The 20704-nt window shown below is 35.2% G+C and overlaps 5 protein-coding genes across 16 annotated transcripts; 3 read left to right on the forward strand and 2 right to left on the reverse strand.

Moving 5' to 3' along the window:
* Window positions 342–3133, forward strand: LOC18599908. The gene is made up of 6 exons (XM_018120789.1): window positions 342–551; window positions 651–701; window positions 969–1020; window positions 1552–1610; window positions 2030–2075; window positions 2825–3133. The coding sequence occupies exons 1-6, from the start codon at window positions 483–485 to the stop codon at window positions 2950–2952; spliced, it is 405 nt and encodes a 134-aa protein (XP_017976278.1). The 5' UTR covers window positions 342–482; the 3' UTR covers window positions 2953–3133.
* LOC18599909 (glucosidase 2 subunit beta) lies at window positions 3882–9666 on the forward strand. 11 transcript variants are annotated; one of them, XM_007030110.2, is made up of 15 exons: window positions 3883–4189; window positions 4305–4418; window positions 4622–4717; window positions 4995–5234; window positions 5595–5779; window positions 6654–6981; window positions 7072–7176; window positions 7268–7369; window positions 7475–7532; window positions 7626–7694; window positions 8403–8490; window positions 8768–8829; window positions 8934–8985; window positions 9076–9151; window positions 9248–9666. In XM_007030110.2, the coding sequence occupies exons 1-14, from the start codon at window positions 4072–4074 to the stop codon at window positions 9124–9126; spliced, it is 1668 nt and encodes a 555-aa protein (XP_007030172.2). In that variant the 5' UTR covers window positions 3883–4071; the 3' UTR covers window positions 9127–9151; window positions 9248–9666. The 11 variants fall into 11 exon arrangements, 6 of the variants coding, with proteins under 6 accessions (XP_007030172.2, XP_017977957.1, XP_017977958.1 ...); XR_001928275.1 differs by having other exon boundaries at window positions 3884–4189; window positions 9064–9186; window positions 9294–9666; XM_007030106.2 differs by having other exon boundaries at window positions 3884–4189; window positions 9064–9151.
* Window positions 12260–14562, forward strand: LOC18599910 (pyruvate kinase, cytosolic isozyme). Its single transcript, XM_018121235.1, has 3 exons — window positions 12260–12502; window positions 13062–13523; window positions 13630–14562. The coding sequence occupies exons 1-3, from the start codon at window positions 12260–12262 to the stop codon at window positions 14425–14427; spliced, it is 1503 nt and encodes a 500-aa protein (XP_017976724.1). The 3' UTR covers window positions 14428–14562.
* LOC18599911 (E3 ubiquitin-protein ligase RING1-like) lies at window positions 14959–17021 on the reverse strand. 2 transcript variants are annotated; one of them, XM_018120567.1, is made up of 2 exons: window positions 16839–17021; window positions 14959–16205 (listed from the first exon to the last, which is right to left on the reverse strand). In XM_018120567.1, exon 2 carries the CDS (start codon window positions 16187–16189, stop codon window positions 15143–15145), a length of 1047 nt encoding a protein of 348 aa, XP_017976056.1. In that variant the 5' UTR covers window positions 16190–16205; window positions 16839–17021; the 3' UTR covers window positions 14959–15142. The 2 variants fall into 2 exon arrangements, with proteins under 2 accessions (XP_017976056.1, XP_007030174.1); XM_007030112.2 differs by having other exon boundaries at window positions 14959–16202; window positions 16839–17020.
* LOC18599913 (germin-like protein subfamily 1 member 7) lies at window positions 19753–20591 on the reverse strand. Its single transcript, XM_018121191.1, has 2 exons — window positions 20471–20591; window positions 19753–20294 (listed from the first exon to the last, which is right to left on the reverse strand). Exons 1-2 carry the CDS (start codon window positions 20589–20591, stop codon window positions 19753–19755), a joined length of 663 nt encoding a protein of 220 aa, XP_017976680.1.

Below are 20704 nucleotides of genomic sequence, written 5' to 3' on the forward strand. Positions count from 1 at the left end.
CAATAAGGTTAGGCCAATAGTTTCAATGAGTTGGATTTCATTTGCTTTCTGGTTAAAGCAATTTCCATGATGAAGGGCAATTGATTATCAATTTACTTTAGTGATTTATTTGTTTTTTGGTTATGGATTTTTTTAAGGATTATAGCCCCATTCAAAACCTCCCAAACCCAAAATTTGAAGCCCAAATAACCCCAAAAAACCAAGGAAGAAGAAGATCCCAAAAGCCCAAGGAAACAAACCCTTTAGGCCCTTTTCTCACTTGGCGGTTGTGAGGCAAATACCACGTGGCAGCTACTTACGGGCTATCTCTCCCATAAACCTCTGACCCTCTTCCACTCTCAACAAAAACTCCCCTTCATAAAACCCTTCGAACCAAAAGTCTCAAACTCAGAGCCTCAGGGGCCTCTTGTGGAGGGGTTTTGGATTTGGTCTCAGAAACATTGAAAAAAATAATAATAATTAACAAAAGGGGAGAAAACGCAATGGCAAATTCAAACCCTCGAACCAATTTGCGTTGCCATCACTGCGCTGGCCCTCTTTCCAAAGAGATGGTAATAATGTTTACTTTCATCTTTTTCTTTCTATTTTTTTTTTCAAATTTTGTTTTAATTTTAGAAGTTTTTTTTTCTCTTTCGTGTTTTATGGTGCAGGAAACAAGTGAATGGACTGTTGCTCCACTTGTGAGGGATAGTTTTTCTATGGTAAGAATTCCCTTCCCTTTTCTTCTCTTTTTTCCATTTTACATATATTTTTCTTGTGGCAATTTCGGATATGTTTTGCTGATGCTAATTCTGACCCTTTTTTTGGTATTTTATTTAATGGGTTTGTGGAAATTTGGATAGTTTTTCAGTTTAATAGAACTGGGTTTCCAATATTACAATGTTCTTGCAGTTTTTGCTTTTCTTTTTGTTGGTACTTTATACTTCTAAGGGGTGCCGTAGTTTGAATGTTTGTTCTTGTTATTTTAGATTGGCTCTGCTGTTGGCGGTACCACAAGTGCATTCTACGGATTCAACCATGGTATAATGTTCTGTTTCTTCTTTGTGGGCTCGTTAGATGTAGTTCAGTTCATGTGATTTGATCATATTACTGTAACTTAAGTTTCTGTGTAACTGTCCTGGCTTCTTCAATGGTCTTTTTTAGTGCAATGCCTTCTATAGACTTTTGCCCTTTAAGAAACTTTCATTTAGGTGATAATTGTTTCCACATTGCTTCAGAAGAGTTAACTTTCAAATAAGTCTTTGACATTTACAATTTCTGTCAATGATTGGTTTTTAAATAATTCAAACACAAATGAAGTTCACTAGCTAAGTTTGTAAAATATGTTTCACTCGTCTTACCTCTGACATATGAATTATGAATCTTACTCTGTTGGTATATTGTTATAATCTATTTATGCGTTTACTATGCATGGTTGTTGCTGTTGGATGTCTAATTGACATACTTTATAAGACTATAACTCTATCCCACCATTTCAGTAGTTATTTTTGATGCACCACATGTAAGGAACAGAGTTTAGTTTGTATTTCTGACTTGTGTTTTTTGGTGCAGTGATGCCACTTGTCAGGAGGTGGGTTAAAGGACCCATGTGGGTACATTTCCTCATTGGAGTAAGTTCTTTAATATGCCAAATTTCTTGCTATTTTAATGCGTGTTTTGAGTTGTTTTCCAATCTTTGGACATAGATTTACATTTTAAGTCTTGAGTAGATACTTGAGCAGAGCTTGATAGTCATCATATGATCTTGAATTTGCTAGTTGGGTTTACTTTGCTGCATTTTAGACCCCTTCTTCTATGATAACTGATGAGATGCAAACTGTCCTTATTTAGTTGCTGTACCTTGTTTGCAATTATGACCTGATCAAGGGTGATTCCTGTCCATTAATGCTTTGGATGAGTTGTTTGTCAAGGTTAATACATTTTCATTTTCTTGTGGTGCTGCCTGCTGAACTTTCTGTAGTGCATACTATGTTCATCTTTCTCATCAATGGAAAAGGATAACTTACAAAATATCTTTATTTACATACAGGCGCCACCTGTTATAGTGTTCTCTTCTGCTTGTGCAGGGTTGGCAGGTTAGAAATTTTCTCTTCAATGGCTATCTTATGTTTTTGTGACTTAAAATGATTTGCGACTTTCTTAATAACATTTTATGCAACAAAAAAAAAAGGTTTGTTTTTAGTATTATTTTGTCTCTTTCATGTTTGCTCAAGCTCCTTTGGTATCATGTTTACTTAACTAGTGAATTAAAGTTTCTGAACTTAGACCGTAAAGAGTGTCTTGGAAAATTTTGTGCTTCCTAAGATTTCCTGATGTTCTTTCCCTTAAAATATTGGACAAATATGTTCTATGATTGTCATGGGAATGCCTCGGTACTGCACAAAACCTAGTTATTATTAAACAATGGTCAACGATCTAAAGTTTGACCTTCCTCTGCCTGAAATCCACTTTGCAAAAAGTATGTTTTTCTCTCTCTTCTTCTTGCACCCTGACAATCTTAACTTGTCAGGATCCATGTTGAGTTTACATTTGGTAGTTCAAGTAACTGCTGTCCAAATTTTGACAATCTGTCTTGATTGCATCTTTGGCTAAATAATTTTTAGGATAGATACCGTTTACAAGTTTTGTTATTGGTAGGTTATTCGGTTAGCATTTTGGCATTTGCATTGGGAGTATATATTATTTATTCTCTGAGAAAATAGAATCATTTCCTGTGAAATCTTGTTTCATGAAATTATAATAGCTTGATTTTAAATCATATTAACTTGTTTTTATGGTTGCCACTTGATATCTCTGACAGTACCTCTCTTGAAAAACTCTACAGGTGGTGCTGTTCCAGCCCTTGCTCAACTTGCATCTTCGTCTTACCGTGCTGCATTCTCATCTTCTTCATTGCCTCCATCTTCACAGGAAGATAAGATGCATAAGTCTAGGACTTCTAATACTTTGTAATTATATATATAGTTTTCTCTTTTCATAAATGCTGTTTTTGATAGATAAAGGTTTACCGTTGAAGCTAGTTACCTTGAAATGTTGTAATGTTTCTGGATACAAGCTCTTTCCCTTTTGGGTTTTGTACTTTGGTTCATTTTGTAATGTAGGTTTATGTTGATATTTAATTATTTTTCTGTTATGATTATTATGTTTTGTGTTATATAATAAAAAGAATTTACATTTTTTTTGAATTAATTATTCTCATCTCTCAACCCTGTTTAGAGTTTCTTTCGCCATTTATAAATAAACAAATACCACATTTTGGCATGATAAAACCCCTGTTCACGAACTCCATCCTCAAAGTGCAGGAATCGGAACTAAGAATGTAAAAGACCCAAATCGGGGAGTTACCTTCTGTGTCATCAATGTTACTAAATTTGTACCCCTATAAATTATTTTTTTTTTAAAAAATTAAATCACATAGCCATTCTATATTTGAAAAATAATACTCGATTAAGTTTTTTATTTTTCATTCAATTCCATATTTAGATATCTTAGACATTACCTACTAAATATTTTATTAAATACTTGATTAAATTAAATTTATGTATATTATTAATAAAAATTAAATTAATAAATTAAAATTAATTCATAAAAAATGAATTAAAATTTAAAAATGATATTTAAAATAATTAATAAAATTTATATTAATTATAAAAAATTTATTAACAAGAAATGATATGTATAAAATTAACATTTAATATTAACAAGTTCCGGTAATTGATATTCCATGATCATTGCTTGAACGCTATTACACTCATGATAAATAATAATTTTGCTATCCGAAAGATAATTTAATCTTATTGATTAAGTTCAAATCGGATAATGTAAACTAATCGATTATAAGTCATCGCCTCACATTAATATAGTAAAGTAAACCATTAAAAACAACATCTCCTTTCCCCACGTCCTACATGGTTATTTTCTGATCCCTCCGTTGAAGTCCTGGGTTTTATCGCCACTGTTGTGTCTTTTTCTTTCTTCAGATCAAGCCAGTCTCAAACTTAAAAACTTTCACGTCAAAAACAACTCAAAAAATTTTCCAGGCATCGTCAACTTTAATCCCATTCTTCGAAAATGAAACTCACCCTTTCTTTTATCTCTTTTTCTTTAACCATCTCCTCCTTAATAATTCCATCCCATGCATCATCTTCTTCGCTTCCTTCCAATTCCTTCCTTGGAATTGCTCCTCAAGGTACACATTTTTTTCTCTTTTCCCTTTAAAGTTTCATCCTTTTGGGATAATATATTTGTAATGAAAACTGGGTTATTTGTTTGTTGGATGAAATGAAACCAAAAAAAAAACCCAGATGAAGATTACTTCAAAGGAGAGATAATAAAGTGCAAGAATGGATCAAAGACGTTCACAAAAACCCAACTCAATGATGATTTCTGTGACTGTTCAGATGGCACTGATGAGCCAGGTCCGTCTCTCTCCTTTTTTTTTTTCTTTTAATTTCTCAATGCTTTGATAGATTTTTTGGGTTTTTATTTATTTGAAGTAATAATGAAACATGCTGGTTGAGAAATTTGGATGTCTTGTTTATGTTAGAGTTTACTTGTTTTTTTTTTTCCGTGCTTTTGCTGTTTGTCAATATTCTTTAATTTCTTAAAATGTTTGTTTCAGGAACATCAGCCTGTCCACAAGGAAAGTTTTATTGTAGGAATGCTGGGTATTCTTCTTCTTTGCTGTTTTCCTCCAGAGTCAATGATGGCATTTGTGGTATGTTTTGTTTTTAGCAATCTGAAATCTTTGGATCATCTGTTTAATTGTTTTTGCCTTTTGAATCCCCTTAGTTTCTTTGTTTGAGCACAGGAATGTTATCTTTTTATATTTTATTCTGGTGTACTCAATATGATTAATATAGCTGAATATCTCCCACTTTTGTTATTTGCCTTTTCTAAAACTTGTTGAAGTAAATTTTCCCTGCCTTGCGCGTGGCCTTTTGGATGTGTAGTTAGTTCTATTGATTATTTTGATATATGAATAAAAAGAGCAGATTGCTGTGATGGGAGTGATGAGTATGATGGTAAAGTGAAATGTCCTAATACATGCTGGGAGGCTGGCAAAGTAGCCAGGGACAAGTTGAAGAAAAAGATTGAAATGTATCACAAAGGTGTTGCCTTGCGGAGAGAAGAAAATAAGCAAGCAAAACAAGCAATAGCCAGAGACAGAGAAGAATTGTTGGCACTGAAAAATGAAAAGGACGTTCTTGAAAATCTTGTTAAGCAGCTCGAAGGTATAATTCTGATTTGTTTGTCCTTAAATATTTATGTTTTATGGTCTATATCTCTATGATGTTCAGCAAATGTAATCATTTTTATCATGATTATTCCAAAAGAGCTCTGGCCTTCTACCTAATGTATATTTTCTAAATTCCCATTATTAATGCCTTATATGAGTTTAATAGTATTATAGAAGCAGTAAACAATATAAATATAAAAACTGTGCATATGTCTGGGAGAAGATTGCTTCCAGGTCATTGTTGCTTCATGAATTCATATATATGCAAAATAGCATAACTTTGCTAAGTGATCGATAATGTATTATGTCCATGCTAGATATCTTGTTTATTTAATTTCCAAAATATTACATGAAGGGCAAATTCAGAAGTTGGAGCAGGAAGAGCACCTAGAGAAAGAAGAGAAGATGAAAGAAGCTTCAAATGAGAAAGTTGAAAAGGAAAAGAATGAAACTGAGGAGAAAGTTGACAGCCAAAAAGAACCTTTGAAAACATCAGATGAGGAGAAAATGGGGCTGTCATGGAAATCTCCATCCAATCAGGTTGGATGTAAAAGCAAGTCAAATTGATCCCTTCCTTCTACCTCCTACTCTTAATTTCTTTTTCAATTATATGTTTATATTTTCCCATACCTCATTTCTACTTGTGTTGTCAGCTAATGTTGCTTTCCCTTTCCTTATTCTATCTCTCTTGGTCTTTCTGTTTTAGAATTCAGCCTATCTGTTCATGTTTTTCTCTCTTTTTAGTTTTGCTTGAAAGATTTTCCCTATGCAAGTTTGGTTCCTCCTTACTTAAGGGAAAACTGAGAGAAAAAGGATATGGCAAAATCTTTGCTAAGACAATGAAACTGATTGCATGATGAAGAACTAAGAACAAGATATTGGCTAAAGTGTGAAACTATGAGGAAAATGTATAGTGTATTATTGAGGGATAGCAAAAGCATGGTTCACAACTAGATTGCTTCCTAAATCCTCTATAGCGACAATCTTTTAGGAGAAGTAATAATATAGATGGAAATGGTTTATTGACTCTAGATGAGTTTTTAATAACACCCTTCCCTCCACTTTTCCTCTCGCACTTTGTTCCATTTGACTGAACTAGTGTCATATTATTTAAACAATGATAACTGAAAGTTGACGTATCCAAACTTTTTGCTAATGACTCTTTTGAATTTCAATGCGGAATTGTTCACTATTGATTGAATATTGGATACCATTAACTCTTGGAGGAGTGTCAATATGATCTTGATATTTAAAGCGTAAGCATTGTAGGTTAACATAGAAAATCTAGAAGGTTAAACTTACAGATGGGCAAACAGTTGGGTCTTTTAACACTATGATCTGCTTGATTTAGTGCTAGGGAAATAATTTGTTTGAGAATATTGTCATTACTGTATATTGAATCTATTGGTTTCAGAATGAGAAAGATGAATTTCAAAGTACTGAAGGATTGTCTAGAGAAGAGCTTGGTCGTCTCGTTGCATCACGCTGGACTGGGAAAAAGACTGAGGACCAAGTTGAGGAGATTGATACAGCTAAAAGGGACTATGTAGGCAACAGGGAGAAAGAAGAGAGTGCACATGATGAACATTCGATTAATAATGCTTTACGATTCAATGAAAATACTCAAAAGCATCATGAGAAAGGCAGAAATGATGCTGGAGATGAAGAGTCTGTAGCAGATGATGTTGGTAGTTCGAGCACCCACTACAACATTCGCTTAGAAGATCGTGAGAACTCCTCAGGTTTTAGCTCTTCTGAAGCAGTTGGGCAAAGTATCACTTGCATGTTTATATCTAGTAAACTTTTTCATTTTTGGTTTCTTGATTCTTCAGATATAGCAACTCCAAGCCATCAATCTTGGTTGGTTAAGATACAAGAAACTGCTCAGAATATACTACAGTCAGTTAACTTCTATCCAACCCCTGTCCCTAATTTAGGTAAATGAATTTACGGTTGCCTATATTCAATGTTCTATAAGAATTAATAAACACATAATATGCATAATATCTTGCATTTTGGTTTTTCTAGATGCAAATCAGGTTCGGAATGAGTACAATAACTACACTACAAGATTGCATGATATAGAGTCAAGGATTTCAAGTTTGACAGAAAAGGTCAAATATGATTTTGGTAAGTCATAGATATAATTTGGTGACTTTTATATCATACATAAGTTATACAAGAATTGTATTAGTACTTTTTCTCCACTTGTTGACTTTTGCTTTTAAATTCCAGGAATAGATAATGAATTCTATTTATTCTATGATCGTTGCTTTGAGTCAAAGCAGGACAAGTAAGAATAAAGCTTACCTTGTGCTTGTGCTAACGCTTGGTTTTATTACTCTCTCAATGTTGTTGCTTTGGGAAATGGATTTTTTGGTTTTAGGTATGTGTATAAAGTTTGTCCATTTAAACATGCAATACAAGAGGAAGGCAGGAGTGAAACCCGATTGGGGTATGTGTTTCCTTTTCTTTTCATAATTGCTTCCATAAGTGCAGAATGTTGGGGGTACCATATAGAATTTATCTGTTGTCAGAGTTACCATATATTTTTGCTGCAAATTAGATTGATCACAAAAAAATGGTTGTAAATAACAAGGCAGAATAGACGAAGATGCTGAAATAATTGCTAGAATATTACTTCCTGTTCTGATTTATGGATATGATAATTAGTTGCATAATAATATCTCAGAAGCAAAGAAGAAATATGAATATGGACAGCTCAATAGAGATTTTGAAAATCAATGATTCCTTTTGCAGAGTTATTGTCAACAATTCTACAGTATGAGGTCAAAATATATCAAGTTTAGATTGCAATTAAGTAGTTTGACAAAATGCATATCTTTAAATGGATAGATGGGGTCGCACTGCTTTGACCATCAATCACGAACAAGTAGATGCAAATAGGTGTTGATACAACAACATTCAAATCTAAAAATGTTGAGGGTAGTGGGAAATCATTGACAAAAGAAAACGATGGAACTGGGAGAAGACGGCTTGTGGGTTCACTTACATCTTCAATATGAATTTCAAGTTAAGGCACAGCAATCTCTTGGAAAGGCCAAACACTTGAGAATTTTGTAGTTTGGCTGGTTGATGCCTTTTTTTCTTCTCAATAAATAGTTCTGTTCTAATAAAATTTAACCTTTCCCCCTTGTTGTAGCAACTGGGAGAAGTTTGGGAGTTCATATAGAATGATGCTGTTCTCAAATGGAGATGGATGCTGGAATGGACCTGATAGAAGCTTAGAGGTAAGATTTATATGTTTTTTTTTTTTAATTAAAGTATTATATGTTGAAAAATAGTGATATTGTACAGAACCGTAAAAGTTTTCCTCCATTTGCGGTCCATGTTTGCTATATGAATGGTATTTGATTACAGATTAAATTATGGATTGATCCTGAAGAAAAGTTGCACCACTTTGAAATATAATCAAATTGGCTGAATCAAGCTGGCTGAAAGCCTTGTCATTGAGAAGCATTCTTTTTAGATGCAAAATTCTGAGCAGTGATCCTTTTGTTTTTACAGGTCAAGCTAAGGTGTGGACTAAAAACTGAATTAACTAGTGTGGATGAACCAAGCCGCTGCGAGTATCTCTCTCTCTCTCTCTCTTGTGCACACACACACATACAGGCACACATGTGCGGCATGCACTTGAAAAATTATGCCATCTAAGTCTGCTTTGTCATGGCAGATATGTTGCTCTCATGTATACCCCTGCCCTTTGCCTAGAGGAAAAGCTCAAGGTAATTTTTATTGTAGAAGAAGCTATCATGTATTTTTGCTTTTATTCTGTATCTTCTATAAAATGGTGGATCTGGCAGGAACTTAAACAGAAACTAGAATCAATGAACAGAGAACAACCATGGAGTCATGATGAGCTTTGATTTGCCAACATCTACTTAAATCCCGGTGGGTATTTGGACAGTCTATTCATTCTTTCAATGGTAATTCTTGATAATCGTACTTGGGGTTGGTTATCTGATTGTCTTCCATGCTTCATTTCAGAGTGGCCAACTGATATCTTTGTCTATGAGCTAACTTAATGTAACAGCTGTAGTTTCTCCAAAGAGTGGATCAGAAGCTTGTCTATGAGCTAACTTCATGTGACAGCTGTAGTTCTCCCAAAGAGTGGATCAGAAACTTGAAGCAGATTGCAATTTGCAAGAGATACACCAAATAGTTTACCTTCTTAACTTCCGACAACTGTTAGTATCATGTAATTTTTTGTATTTCTTTTGCGGCTGAGAAACAGGATCAAGATTTTTGTCGTGCCTAATAGGTTAGACGGTGTTAGATTTCCTAGAAAGACGTGTATCATTTGTTTCGAACTCCATAACATTCTCTCCGGGAACAAGATGAGCTAGGCTAATTTTGAAAATACAAGAATTGAGACTTGATATCATGGTCTTGTCTTCGTTTCCTAAGGAATGGTGAATGTACTACATGAGTGGAGCTATTCACGCTCTCTTGTTGTCATAACTGCATCATTTTTTTTTGCGAAGGGCCAAAAGTTATAACAGACATATGAACAAGTGAAGCTACTGAATGTGGAGAACAAATGGTGGGACAAAGCATTTATGTTTTTTAATGATTATGCTTCACTCGCACGCACTGAATAAATTCCAGGATGCCAAAACTTTTGTTTATAGGCAGCGATACCCGTCTTTCAGCACTAGGTCTTCTGGTCTGATACCTTACCTTCCACCGTCACCCCCGAACGAGGCTACATTCTTAGCCATTAATGTTGTTTCTGGATTGAAACATTGGAGTAATGTTTGATTTCCTTCTTGAAAGAGAGAATTTTTAGTTCAAAAGATTTTGATGCCTGTTGAGGCGTTCCCCTCCCCAGATGCCATTCAAGAGTAAAAGAAAACACTTGCTATGATATGAAAAGAAGAAAATCCTGACCAGGAAGCATATACCATTAAGTGATCACAAATATGCTTAGGAATATGTGGCCAATTGAGCTATTTGTTCAAACTATTCCAAGTCACACTACTATAATCGAATGCCAGAAATTTTAAGAAAAGTGGGATTTTAAAGAATTATGCTTGACATTATTATAGGGAACGAAACCTAGCTATATACATATATATATATATTTATCATTTTATATTACACAAAGAATGGTGTTAGTTGTGCTTTTGTATATATTCTTAATTCTTGGCTCTGTCTTATTGGAGGCTATAGCTCTTTGAAAAGCTTTCACTTTCTACTGACTGGGGCAGGCGTTAAATTGGAATATAATATATACATATATATATATATATATATATATATGTATGCATGAGAATATCACAACAGCTAATCATAAATAAAAAAAATTAAACCAAATCTAAGGTCAGAAATCAATGATAAATTTGTTAATTTTTGGACCAATATATAATCAGAAGACCAATAGTTTGATGTTTTATAATAAAATCAAATAAAAATATTGATTCTATTTCTTTCTTTTTTTCCTTTTATAATATTTAAAACATATTGAAATTCATACTCTTTAGGCAATCTACTATTATATATAAACTTATATAGCCAGCAACATAAATATTGAAACTTTAAACATACGTAAGTTGTCAGTCAAAGTTAGTAATTTTTAATTGTTCAAATGGTAAAATCATAGTTACTTATATATAAAGAATATTTATTTGGAAAATAATGAAAACCGGTAATCAAATATTTATTTACTTATGAAATTCATCGTACAAACAAAATTGTTAAATGCAGTTATTTATTGAGAAAATTATGAAGAATAACCTTTCTTGATAATGGCATTTTAAAAATAATCATCAAAATAAATTTAATTGTTTTTAATCATATTTAGCCATAACTTTACAAAAATACCTTGAAACTATTTCAAATAAATTAAACCATTCATCAAAATTTTTCCCTATTTGTGTTTTCGATTTCACTCTCACCATCCCATTCTCTCTAATTTTATCTATTTCTCTCTTCGGTATTTATCTGCTATGCTCTCGATTTCTCTCTCTCGCGCTTTCAGATTTTTTTTTTTTACGTTTTTAAGACACTAAGTGATGGTTTTGATGTGCTTGAGCTGGTGACTATTTGGAGAATTTGATTTTTAGGTATTTTGAATAAAACTAAAACGGTAGAAATGATTACAGATGCTTGAAATAATTTTTAATTGGATTAATTTGAGACCTAGACACCAATAAACTCAAAAATTTGAAATTTATAAACTTAGGTTTTCAAAGAAAATTTTTTTCGATTTTTAGTTGAAATAGGTGTTTTAAATAAGAAAATTTGTATTTTGATTTATGAAAACATGTTGAAAACACTGTAATCGGTATCAAATTGTAAAAAATAAAAAATAAAAAGAAATAAAGAGAGTTGAGAGGATTTGAAGTTTTAATTTATAAGTAACAACAACATTTTGGTATTAAAATATAATAAAATATTTTTAAATATGACGTGCAATAATAATATTTTTTCATTATGGCGTGTAACAATAATATTTTTTTTCAACATGGTGTGTAATAACATTTTTTAAGCATGGGGTGTAACATGTTTTTGTATATGATGTGTAACAACAGTATTTTTTTTAACATAACGTGTAATAATTTAACCATGACGTATAATATATTTTTGTACATGACGTGTAATTTCATTAAAGATAATTTTATCCAATTTAACTAAAAATAGTTAAAATTATAAAAGGAGATATTTTTAAAAATATTTTATCTTTAAAGATTGTTTTTAAAAATATCCCTCATTTATTACTAGTTATTACAAACAATGTTTTGGTTTGGTAGGGAAAGAAGACTTCAGTTAGGAAAAGGAAATAAAAATTTAGAACTTTTTTCCTTGACCTCCAAGGAGCCTGACTCTCTTCAGTCCTTTGTTTAGTGAAACACTATATATATATAAAACACAACCTCTAGCCAAAACCATCCACAATAATTAAAACCCTAAATTCCTCCAAAAACTTCCCATTACGACTCCCCCACGAAACCCTAAACCTTGGTTGCTTTTGTGTGTTTTTTTTTTTTCGTCATAGCTATGGAGAACGTGATTCTAACAGGAGTAGAGGGAATGGTGAGGCCAAAGACAAAGATCGTTTGCACCTTAGGGCCAGCTTCGAGGTCGGTTGAGATGATTGAGAAGCTTTTGAAAGCTGGCATGAACGTCGCTCGTTTCAACTTCTCGCATGGTTCCCATGCATACCACCAGGAAACCTTGGACAATCTAAGGACTGCCATGAACAACACCTGCATTCCTTGTGCTGTCATGTTGGATACTAAGGTACCCTTCTGTTTTTTTTCTCTAGTGTTCCTTCTCAAGATTCTCATTATAACCTGTTTTTGATCTATGGATTGTTACTATGATTAATGTTGTACAATTCTTTGGCCAAATATTTTATTAAAAAGAAGTTGCATGCGGTTCGGTTTGAATGACAGTCTTTTCTTTATGATTGAACTTTACTGAAAAGGGTCTTTTTGTTCATAAATATAATATGGAGTATGGACCTCTATTTTTCTTCCCAAGTTTCAAAACAATGGAAAGAGATTCCGCCAGTTCATGTTCTCTCTACTAGAAGGCATTTAACTTATATTAGATAGAAACTGTCCGTCATGCTTCAAGCTGATCTTTTTATTTAAATAGCTTTCTTCTTTTCAATGAATTTTTAGTTTATTTCAGAAAACTATTAATAACTTGCTGCACTGCCTTCTTTTTAATCTTCTCAAGGATAATGTTGTAGTTACGTAATTTCCTTGTGGAATTTTAAAAGTTCTAGGGCATAATATGGGGAATTTGTCGAGGCAATGCTTCTTTACTTTTTTCTTTTCTGCAAATATTTTAGGGACCAGAGATTCGAACTGGCTTTTTGAGGGATGGGAAGCCCATACAACTCACTCAGGGTGAAAAGATTACTATTACCACTGACTATAGCATAAAGGGTGATGAGAATCTGATCTCCATGAGTTACAAGAAGTTGGCTGAAGATTTAAAGCCTGGGAGCGTTATTTTGTGTTCCGATGGGACAATTACATTCACTGTCTTGGCTTGTGACAAGGAATTGGGATTGGTCCATTGCCGTTGTGAGAACTCTGCAGTTCTGGGTGAAAGGAAGAATGTCAATCTTCCAGGAGTTGTGGTTGATCTTCCAACCTTAACAGAGAAGGACAAAGAAGATATCCTGCAATGGGGTGTTCCAAACAAGATAGACATAATCGCCTTGTCTTTTGTTCGTAAAGGTTCAGACCTTGTAGAGGTCAGAAAGCTGCTGGGAGAGCATGGAAATAGCATTATTCTCATGTCAAAGGTTTGTCATGTTTTTAACAGACAATAAGACTTGTAGACCACATGCTGACAAACTTAGCACTTAATGTGTTTTTCTCCATTTTAACATTTTTGTTGTGCATTGGCAGGTTGAAAATCAAGAAGGAGTTGCTAATTTTGATGATATTCTAGCAAATTCTGATGCATTTATGGTTGCAAGAGGTGATTTGGGAATGGAGATCCCAATTGAGAAGATATTCCTGGCTCAGAAAATGATGATTATGAAGGCCAATAAATTGGGAAAGCCTGTGGTAACTGCAACTCAGATGCTGGAGTCCATGATCAAATCTCCGAGGCCAACTCGAGCTGAAGCTACCGATGTTGCCAATGCAGTTCTCGATGGTACTGACTGTGTGATGCTAAGTGGAGAAACTGCTGCTGGATCCTACCCTGACCTTGCTGTTCAAACCATGGCCAGAATTTGCAAAGAGGCAGAAAACTTTATAAACTATGGAGATCTTTTCAAGAGAATAATGGAAACTGCATCCACGCCTATGAGCCCATTAGAAAGTCTGGCTTCCTCAGCTGTGAGGACAGGCAATTGCATTAAAGCATCTATAATTTTGGTCCTAACCAGAACTGGAACCACAGCAAAGCTAGTGGCCAAGTATAGGCCAAGTATGCCTATTTTGTCTATGATCATCCCAGAGATAACGACAGATTCCCTTGACTGGTCATGCAGTGATGAAGCTCCAGCAAGGCATTGCCTTATTTTCAGGGGTCTGATCCCTGTTTTGAGCTCTGGCTCTGCAAAAGCTTCTTACAGTGAGTCTATTGAGGAAACAACCAAGTTTGCCCTTCAACATGCAAAGGAAAGAGGACTTTGCAAACCTGGAGATTCAATTGTGGCATTGCACCCTTCAGTGATTAAGATTTTGACAGTTTGATAGAGAGTTTAGATTTTAGCGGCTTCTAACTGTTGATACCTTCTTTCTAGCTTAGGTTGGTAGCTTCTTCAACAAACAAGTTTGATTGAGTGTTGGAGGACAATTTCACATGAATGTTATGTCATAGCAATCTTTGTAACGAAATATTTAATCAATTCATCCTTTTCATTTCAATTAATTTTCAAGAGCTTATTGATACAGTATACAAATCCTTTTGAGTTCTGGTTGTTCTGAATGCCAATTCTGGGATGTTTAGTGATGGTCATATTTGCACGATATGCTGTATGGCTTTCTACTATGTCTCTGGTCCAATTTTCTGGGTCGATGCTAGATTTGTCGGGTGTGTGGGTGCGCTTATAGTGGCTGAATTTGATGTAAGGTTGACTGATTGTTGATGTCCTGTTTTATGTAGATTCAGTGATGGTAGGTTGTGAGAGGGTAATTATCTTTTGCATGGGCTACCCCATTATTCTACCAGATGTAACAAGCTGGTTTACCGGCACAGATCAATGGAATATTTGCTTGTCAAAAAATAAAACAAAATCTTTTTGTTTTTTGCTTTTTATTTTTGGAATAAAACAAATTTACAACAGCAGCAAAGAGACCACCTCAATGCAGCAAAATATATGCTGCAGAAAGTTTTCAGGCTAGGCCAGAAGAGGCATTATTAGCTTAGGTAATCCTGTACATTACATAACAGGAGTAAGAAAAAGTGTCAAGTATCTTCTGTCTGACCTGCACTTGCACTTCCTGGCATGGCCCCTGATGAGGGAGCTGAAGTAGAACCATTTTGCGATCCTGGTAAGGTGAGCAAACCATCATAAGGCCATGGAATAGGGATCCAATACCTTCTTCCAGTTCCTACCCCGCTACCACTTTGGGTATCATTAGTGCCAACTCTTCCTTCACTATTTCTGCTCACATTTGCTTCAATCTTGGAATCATCCGAAGGCAACTGGTACCTGCATACTGGGCAAGAGCTGTGAAGTTCCAGCCACGGAACAATACACCCACCATGGAATTTATGTTTACATGGCATCTCCTTTGCTTCACTTCCAATCTCAATATCTTCCAAGCATATAGAACACTGCACATTGTCCTCTACAGTCACAGTTGGCATTGCTTCAACTGTCTCTTTCTGTGCTGGTGGGGTTCCATAGCGGTTAGGGTCATTCTCTGCCAAATACCGTAACAGCAGATCCCAACCAGGTCCAATCAGGTAATCACCAAAAGAGCTGGCTGCCCTATGAGTTGAGTTTTGTCCTTGGTTAAAACCAAATGAACCTTGAACAATTAAGGCCTCATCGTTGAATGGATCGAATAAGATCATTCTGCCACTTCTCTCTCTGCCATTTTCAGAATTCTCTGATTCAGAAGCTGCTACAGTACGCATCTCCTGAAGCATCCGAAGAGCTGAAGCAGAGGTTCTCCTCCTCCTCCTAAGCAAGGATTCAAATTCTCTTCCTAGTTCATCTTCCACTGCATCTTGTGAGTTGCTATCATTGATTTGCTCCCTGCCTGTGATACGCAACTGCGCAGAACCTAAACCACCAATCAAACCAAGCAAGATTGGAGCCCAAAGGGAAAGAGTGTTCATTGATCCTAAATCAACTCCATTGTCGTTGGAGTATTGTCTCATGCTGGTCATTTCTTCCACAAATCCGGTCTCGCAAAAAGGGCATTTGGTCTCAGGTTCTATCGTTGGATTCACCATCTGAGAGCACATGTAACACCAATATCTACCTACCATCCTATCCCCCATCTTTCTCTACAACCTACTTCAATTTCACAAACAAAAATATAAGTAGACAAAGAAAGAGAATAGGGCTAAGAAATTAAGATAACAGGAAACCAAATAACCTACTCAGAACAAGCTACTTCCCATAGTGAAAACCTCCACCAAAGAACCCCTTTATGTTCCTATATTCTCTTCATAATCATCCGCAACAAACTTACCTTGACCTTCTCCTAATGCACCAAATTTCTTTTTCTAATTTTATGGGAAGAGATAAATGGATGCTTTGTTTCTTCTTAGAAGTAAAACTAAGAATTATATTTGGCAGCTCCATTATACAATTAAAAAATGGCAATGGTATAGGATTAGAAAGGAAGAGAGGAAGCATAAAAAAAAAGGCAACCATGTCAAAGGAAACAGTTCAGAGAATGAACAAGATTAAAGTTGAGTTCTTCAATGTTGAGAATATAATATTTGATTAGCAATTTATTTCATTCAAAGAAGAATAATACAACAATCATCAGGGGAAAATTATTCGAAGTATTGTTTGCTTAATATTATTTTCAAACACCGACTTATGCATTGTAAAGGAAAAACAAGACAAATTAAGAAAAACATTAAGAAATTCAGATATCATTAAAAAACATGGTGAAAAGAGAGGATGTTTCTCTGGTACCTTTTAGATAGAGAATGAGGGAGTTGATGTGAATTATGATTTGGAAAAGATCATGAAATGAGCTCAAGAGGTAAAAGAAAAGGGTAGACAAAAGGAATGGTATCCTCTCTTTTTTTTATTATCTAAACTTGCCCTGTGGAGGACGTATTTAATTCAATACTTTGCCAATCAGTTTGTAAGCTTCAACTGCATACTATAGTTAATGTCAAAACAGTTTGTACTTAAATATAGAGTTTTTGTTCGCTTTTCTTGTAAGGAGTAATGGGGCAATTGGTTGGTAGTATTTCACCTTCCATGAAGGTAACTCAGCACCTCTAATTTACTTTTGGAATGTTGAAATGTGATCTCCTCACAAAATGACAAATGGCATTGGCCACTGCAACATTGTAAAACCTCCCCTTAAACTCCAACGGTTTGTATTGTGCTCTCTTTGGCCTTAACTTCCTTCTAGGTCTGGGCTTTGGATAGTGGTCTTTATGGATCAACCCAATCCATTACCAGCCCAAACTATATGGATATTTTAGGTATATTAATGTGGCAAAACTAGGGCTTTTCACCGTACTATAAAATGGGGAAGGGAAGCCGAAACCTAGGCAACTCACTGCTTGATCTTATCTGAGCAGAGAACTCAGGGCTCCCTTCTCTCTGAGCCACCCTGCGCCTTAGAGCGTTGCTGGAGGCTCTGCTTTAGGGCAAAAAGAGAGTGGGTTTTTAGCCTTTCTGTTTTCTGCAGTGAAGACTGCCCGCAGTCAGAGCCCTCAATGTCAAATACTGACCATTGCTTGGGCTGTGATGGCCTTCGCGGGCTAAATCCCAAGTTCAAAATTTTACTAAATTGTCAACTGTAAACTCAGCAGTGACGGGTCCAGGATATCAGTTTCACTGGGATAAGAAAATCTTCAGATTTATCTTGAAAAAATGTCGGTTTCTGAAAGTAGTTTAGATGGGTCCAAATCTAAGGGCGAGTTTGTTTAAAACTGAGACAAAATAAGATAAAGGAACTTCTATCCATTTGGAGAACATAAGAAAATAATTTAGGATTGTTTACATGGCCACATTCATTACCTTAGTCATTGACAGGGTTTCTTCTCTGCCGTCCAATATTTATTACTGAAATAACCCTTTGATAACATCAACCGTGATCATTATCATTATCCCAAATAATGAAATAATTTCACCAAATACTCGATTGTCTTTCATTCCCAAGTGGTTTCACCCTTAATTGCCATGATGGTAATTACCAAAAACCCTTTTGTTAGAGGAGAGCAGCATAATTAGCAATTACTGGTGGAGTCATAGTAATGATAGAAAGGGTATTCGTTGGCTCAGAGAATAAATTTTCTTTCTCGAAAGCTGATGGAGGAATGGGATTCCAAGATATGGACAAGTTTATTAAGGTTGGAGACTTTTGATGAACACAGTTACTGTGGCACGACCATTCTGGAAAGCAAAATAAATTTCATAAGAAGAAGCAGTGTTGCGTCGTACTAATATATTTCAAGTCGGTTGTGGGCAGTCCGTAAGGACCTTGAAAACGTTATTTGCTCTTTTCACTTACAGAGCAGCAGACAAGACAATTCTGGTCAGGTACGCGCACCTGAAACTTAAGCTAATACCGTTGATGAAAATATTTCGACTAAATTGGGTGGGGTGCGCCAGGCCAAAACTGTAGTGCAACGCTTAGGCGACGCGCGAAAGCTCCAGCAGCAAGCTACTGTGGTGAGCCCTCCCCCTCAAAAAATTAATTTAATATCATGTGGACCGATGGCCCACGTATCAGATATTAAACTGATAAGAACAGATACTACACTTGATCTTAGCCAAAAGGCCGAGAAAGGTATGCTTAGGCCAATTGAAGCCCACTTGGTTTATAGGCAATCTCCTGTCCCTTCTTGTCTTTGCTGGCCTGTGTGGGACGGTCACATGAAATTGGGTGCAGCAAACGTTAAAAACATAAAAACCCTCTTTGACCAAACTCTGTTCTGCATGAAATCTCCCTTTCAATTTCAATTTCATTCAAGTTTGAGAATGTTCATTTTGTGTTGAAATCTACCTCTAGGACCATGGTTGCTGGTCAAGAAATAATTGGAATGTAGAAAACTATGTCCTTGTAACATATTCATTTACAAACTAGTATAAGAATTAAATAGCATTTGAGTTCTACAGACCAATGAGGAAAAAGCATGTTAGCCATCACAACTTAGACATGTACGTCAGTAAGTGATTCAATTAGTATTTGGATTATATTTGCTCATTTCTAATATGGTGATCTTATCTACATAAATATCTTTTATCACTGTCAAAGAAAATATAAGCAAGTGAAAGAGGAAACAACAAAGGGCAAACGCTTTTTCTTGTGAGGAGAAAAACAAGCTTTGGTTTTGTAAGCCTTGTTCCCTGTCTATGTTGCTGCTTTGTTGATCAATTTGTTCATTGTTACAACAAATATATCATTTTTGCCACTACACTCTCTTCATATCGAAATTAGTATTAGAAGTTTCTTAATTTATTAATCTTAAAAGAATCACAGAAAATCATTTTTAAAAATTTTTCATGTTGTCATGAATGTTGGTAATTAATTTTATGCGTACTCATCCAAATATTCACACATATAAGACCTCAAGTACAGTATTTTCAAACTTGACAGTATAAAAAAAAGTTGCATAGCACCCTGATCATTAACAAACAAAGTTTACGTCGACATTGGTCCAAGTTTGAAAACAAACTGCAATCTTACAAACAAAATTAAAATCAACATACGAGCCTTACAAGAGAAGATGTACCTATAGAACCTCTTCATCACACTTCCAACAAGAACTAGTTTGCTGCAATGAGAAAACTTGTCAAACATTCTTTAACATAAGCTACTACTTCAAGACTTCAAGTCTGTTGAAACAATCCTTTAATTGTTATTCTACCACAAACGTGACTGAAGATACCTAGCCACATTTTCATCCAGTTGGAAAGCCTTACTAAGAACATCAGGATTAATGCGTGATTTTGATCCGAACACTGCATTTGCAATGGTAATTACTCCAGGATTCTGGCTGCTAAGACCAGCAAAGGCAATTGCATTAGTTTTCCCTATGTTGAACTGAAAGTGAATTAGACCAACTGGGAAAACGAAAACGTCTCCAGGGTATAGGACTTTAGTGATGAGATGATTGTTCGGATTAGATGTAACAAAGCCAACATAGAGAGTGCCTTCCATGACTACTAGGATCTCGCTAGCCCGAGGGTGAGTGTGAGGAGGGTTTAAGCCACCATAAGGTGCATAGTCAATTCGAGCCAGAGATATACCAAGAGTGTTAAGTCCTGGTATTTGTTCTACATTGACTAGAGTGACTTTTGATCCTAGTTGGTTTGATGTGTTTCCTGGCATGTTGAGTCCTGAAAAGAAGAAGTCTTCTGCTTTGACGAGCTTTGGATCCTTACAGAACTTACCATTAACAAACACTGCATTAAAATGATAGAAATGTGAGTTGATGTACATCATGCATTGCAAAAGATAGAGATTCTAATTAGAGAGTATAACTGTTCACAAATTCTGGTTCTTTGCAGAATGTCTTTAATTTAGAGTTTTAGACATTAATTTAAATACTTTCAACAAAAATAAAGGGAGAACATAGCACCATTTTGGGCGTCCCTGAGGGCTACACAAAAGTCCTGAAGAGGGCTAGGATCAGAGGCAGTGGCAAATGAGAAAGCCAGAACCAACAGGGAAATTGGTACAAGGATTTTAAAACCTTCCATTGCAAAAAAGGCAGCTTTCTAGCTCAAAAACTTCCGAGTTTTAATGCTTGGTGAGAGGCGAGAAATCTTGATTGAACAACTTGCCCATTTATAGTTGGAGTCATTGAACTAGT

This window comes from Theobroma cacao, chromosome 5 (assembly GCF_000208745.1).
Source record: "Theobroma cacao cultivar B97-61/B2 chromosome 5, Criollo_cocoa_genome_V2, whole genome shotgun sequence".
NCBI lineage: Eukaryota > Viridiplantae > Streptophyta > Magnoliopsida > Malvales > Malvaceae > Theobroma > Theobroma cacao.

Excerpts from the sequence above, each read along its gene's own strand:
- LOC18599908 (XM_018120789.1), top strand. The coding sequence starts at position 483 with ATGGCAAATTCAAACCCTCGAACCAATTTGCGTTGCCATCACTGCGCT. Across the intron at positions 702-968 it reads TGAGGGATAGTTTTTCTATG|ATTGGCTCTGCTGTTGGCGG; the intron begins GTAAGAATTCCC and ends TTGTTATTTTAG. Across the intron at positions 1,021-1,551 it reads ATTCTACGGATTCAACCATG|TGATGCCACTTGTCAGGAGG; the intron begins GTATAATGTTCT and ends TTTTTGGTGCAG.
- LOC18599911 (XM_018120567.1), bottom strand. The coding sequence starts at position 16,189 with ATGGGGGATAGGATGGTAGGTAGATATTGGTGTTACATGTGCTCTCAG.
- LOC18599910 (XM_018121235.1), top strand. The coding sequence starts at position 12,260 with ATGGAGAACGTGATTCTAACAGGAGTAGAGGGAATGGTGAGGCCAAAG. Across the intron at positions 12,503-13,061 it reads CTGTCATGTTGGATACTAAG|GGACCAGAGATTCGAACTGG; the intron begins GTACCCTTCTGT and ends CAAATATTTTAG. Across the intron at positions 13,524-13,629 it reads GCATTATTCTCATGTCAAAG|GTTGAAAATCAAGAAGGAGT; the intron begins GTTTGTCATGTT and ends GTGCATTGGCAG.
- LOC18599913 (XM_018121191.1), bottom strand. The coding sequence starts at position 20,591 with ATGGAAGGTTTTAAAATCCTTGTACCAATTTCCCTGTTGGTTCTGGCT. Across the intron at positions 20,295-20,470 it reads CCTCAGGGACGCCCAAAATG|TGTTTGTTAATGGTAAGTTC; the intron begins GTGCTATGTTCT and ends ATTTTAATGCAG.
- LOC18599909 (XM_007030106.2), top strand. The coding sequence starts at position 4,072 with ATGAAACTCACCCTTTCTTTTATCTCTTTTTCTTTAACCATCTCCTCC. Across the intron at positions 4,419-4,621 it reads AGATGGCACTGATGAGCCAG|GAACATCAGCCTGTCCACAA; the intron begins GTCCGTCTCTCT and ends TGTTTGTTTCAG. Across the intron at positions 7,370-7,474 it reads AAAGGTCAAATATGATTTTG|GAATAGATAATGAATTCTAT; the intron begins GTAAGTCATAGA and ends TTTAAATTCCAG.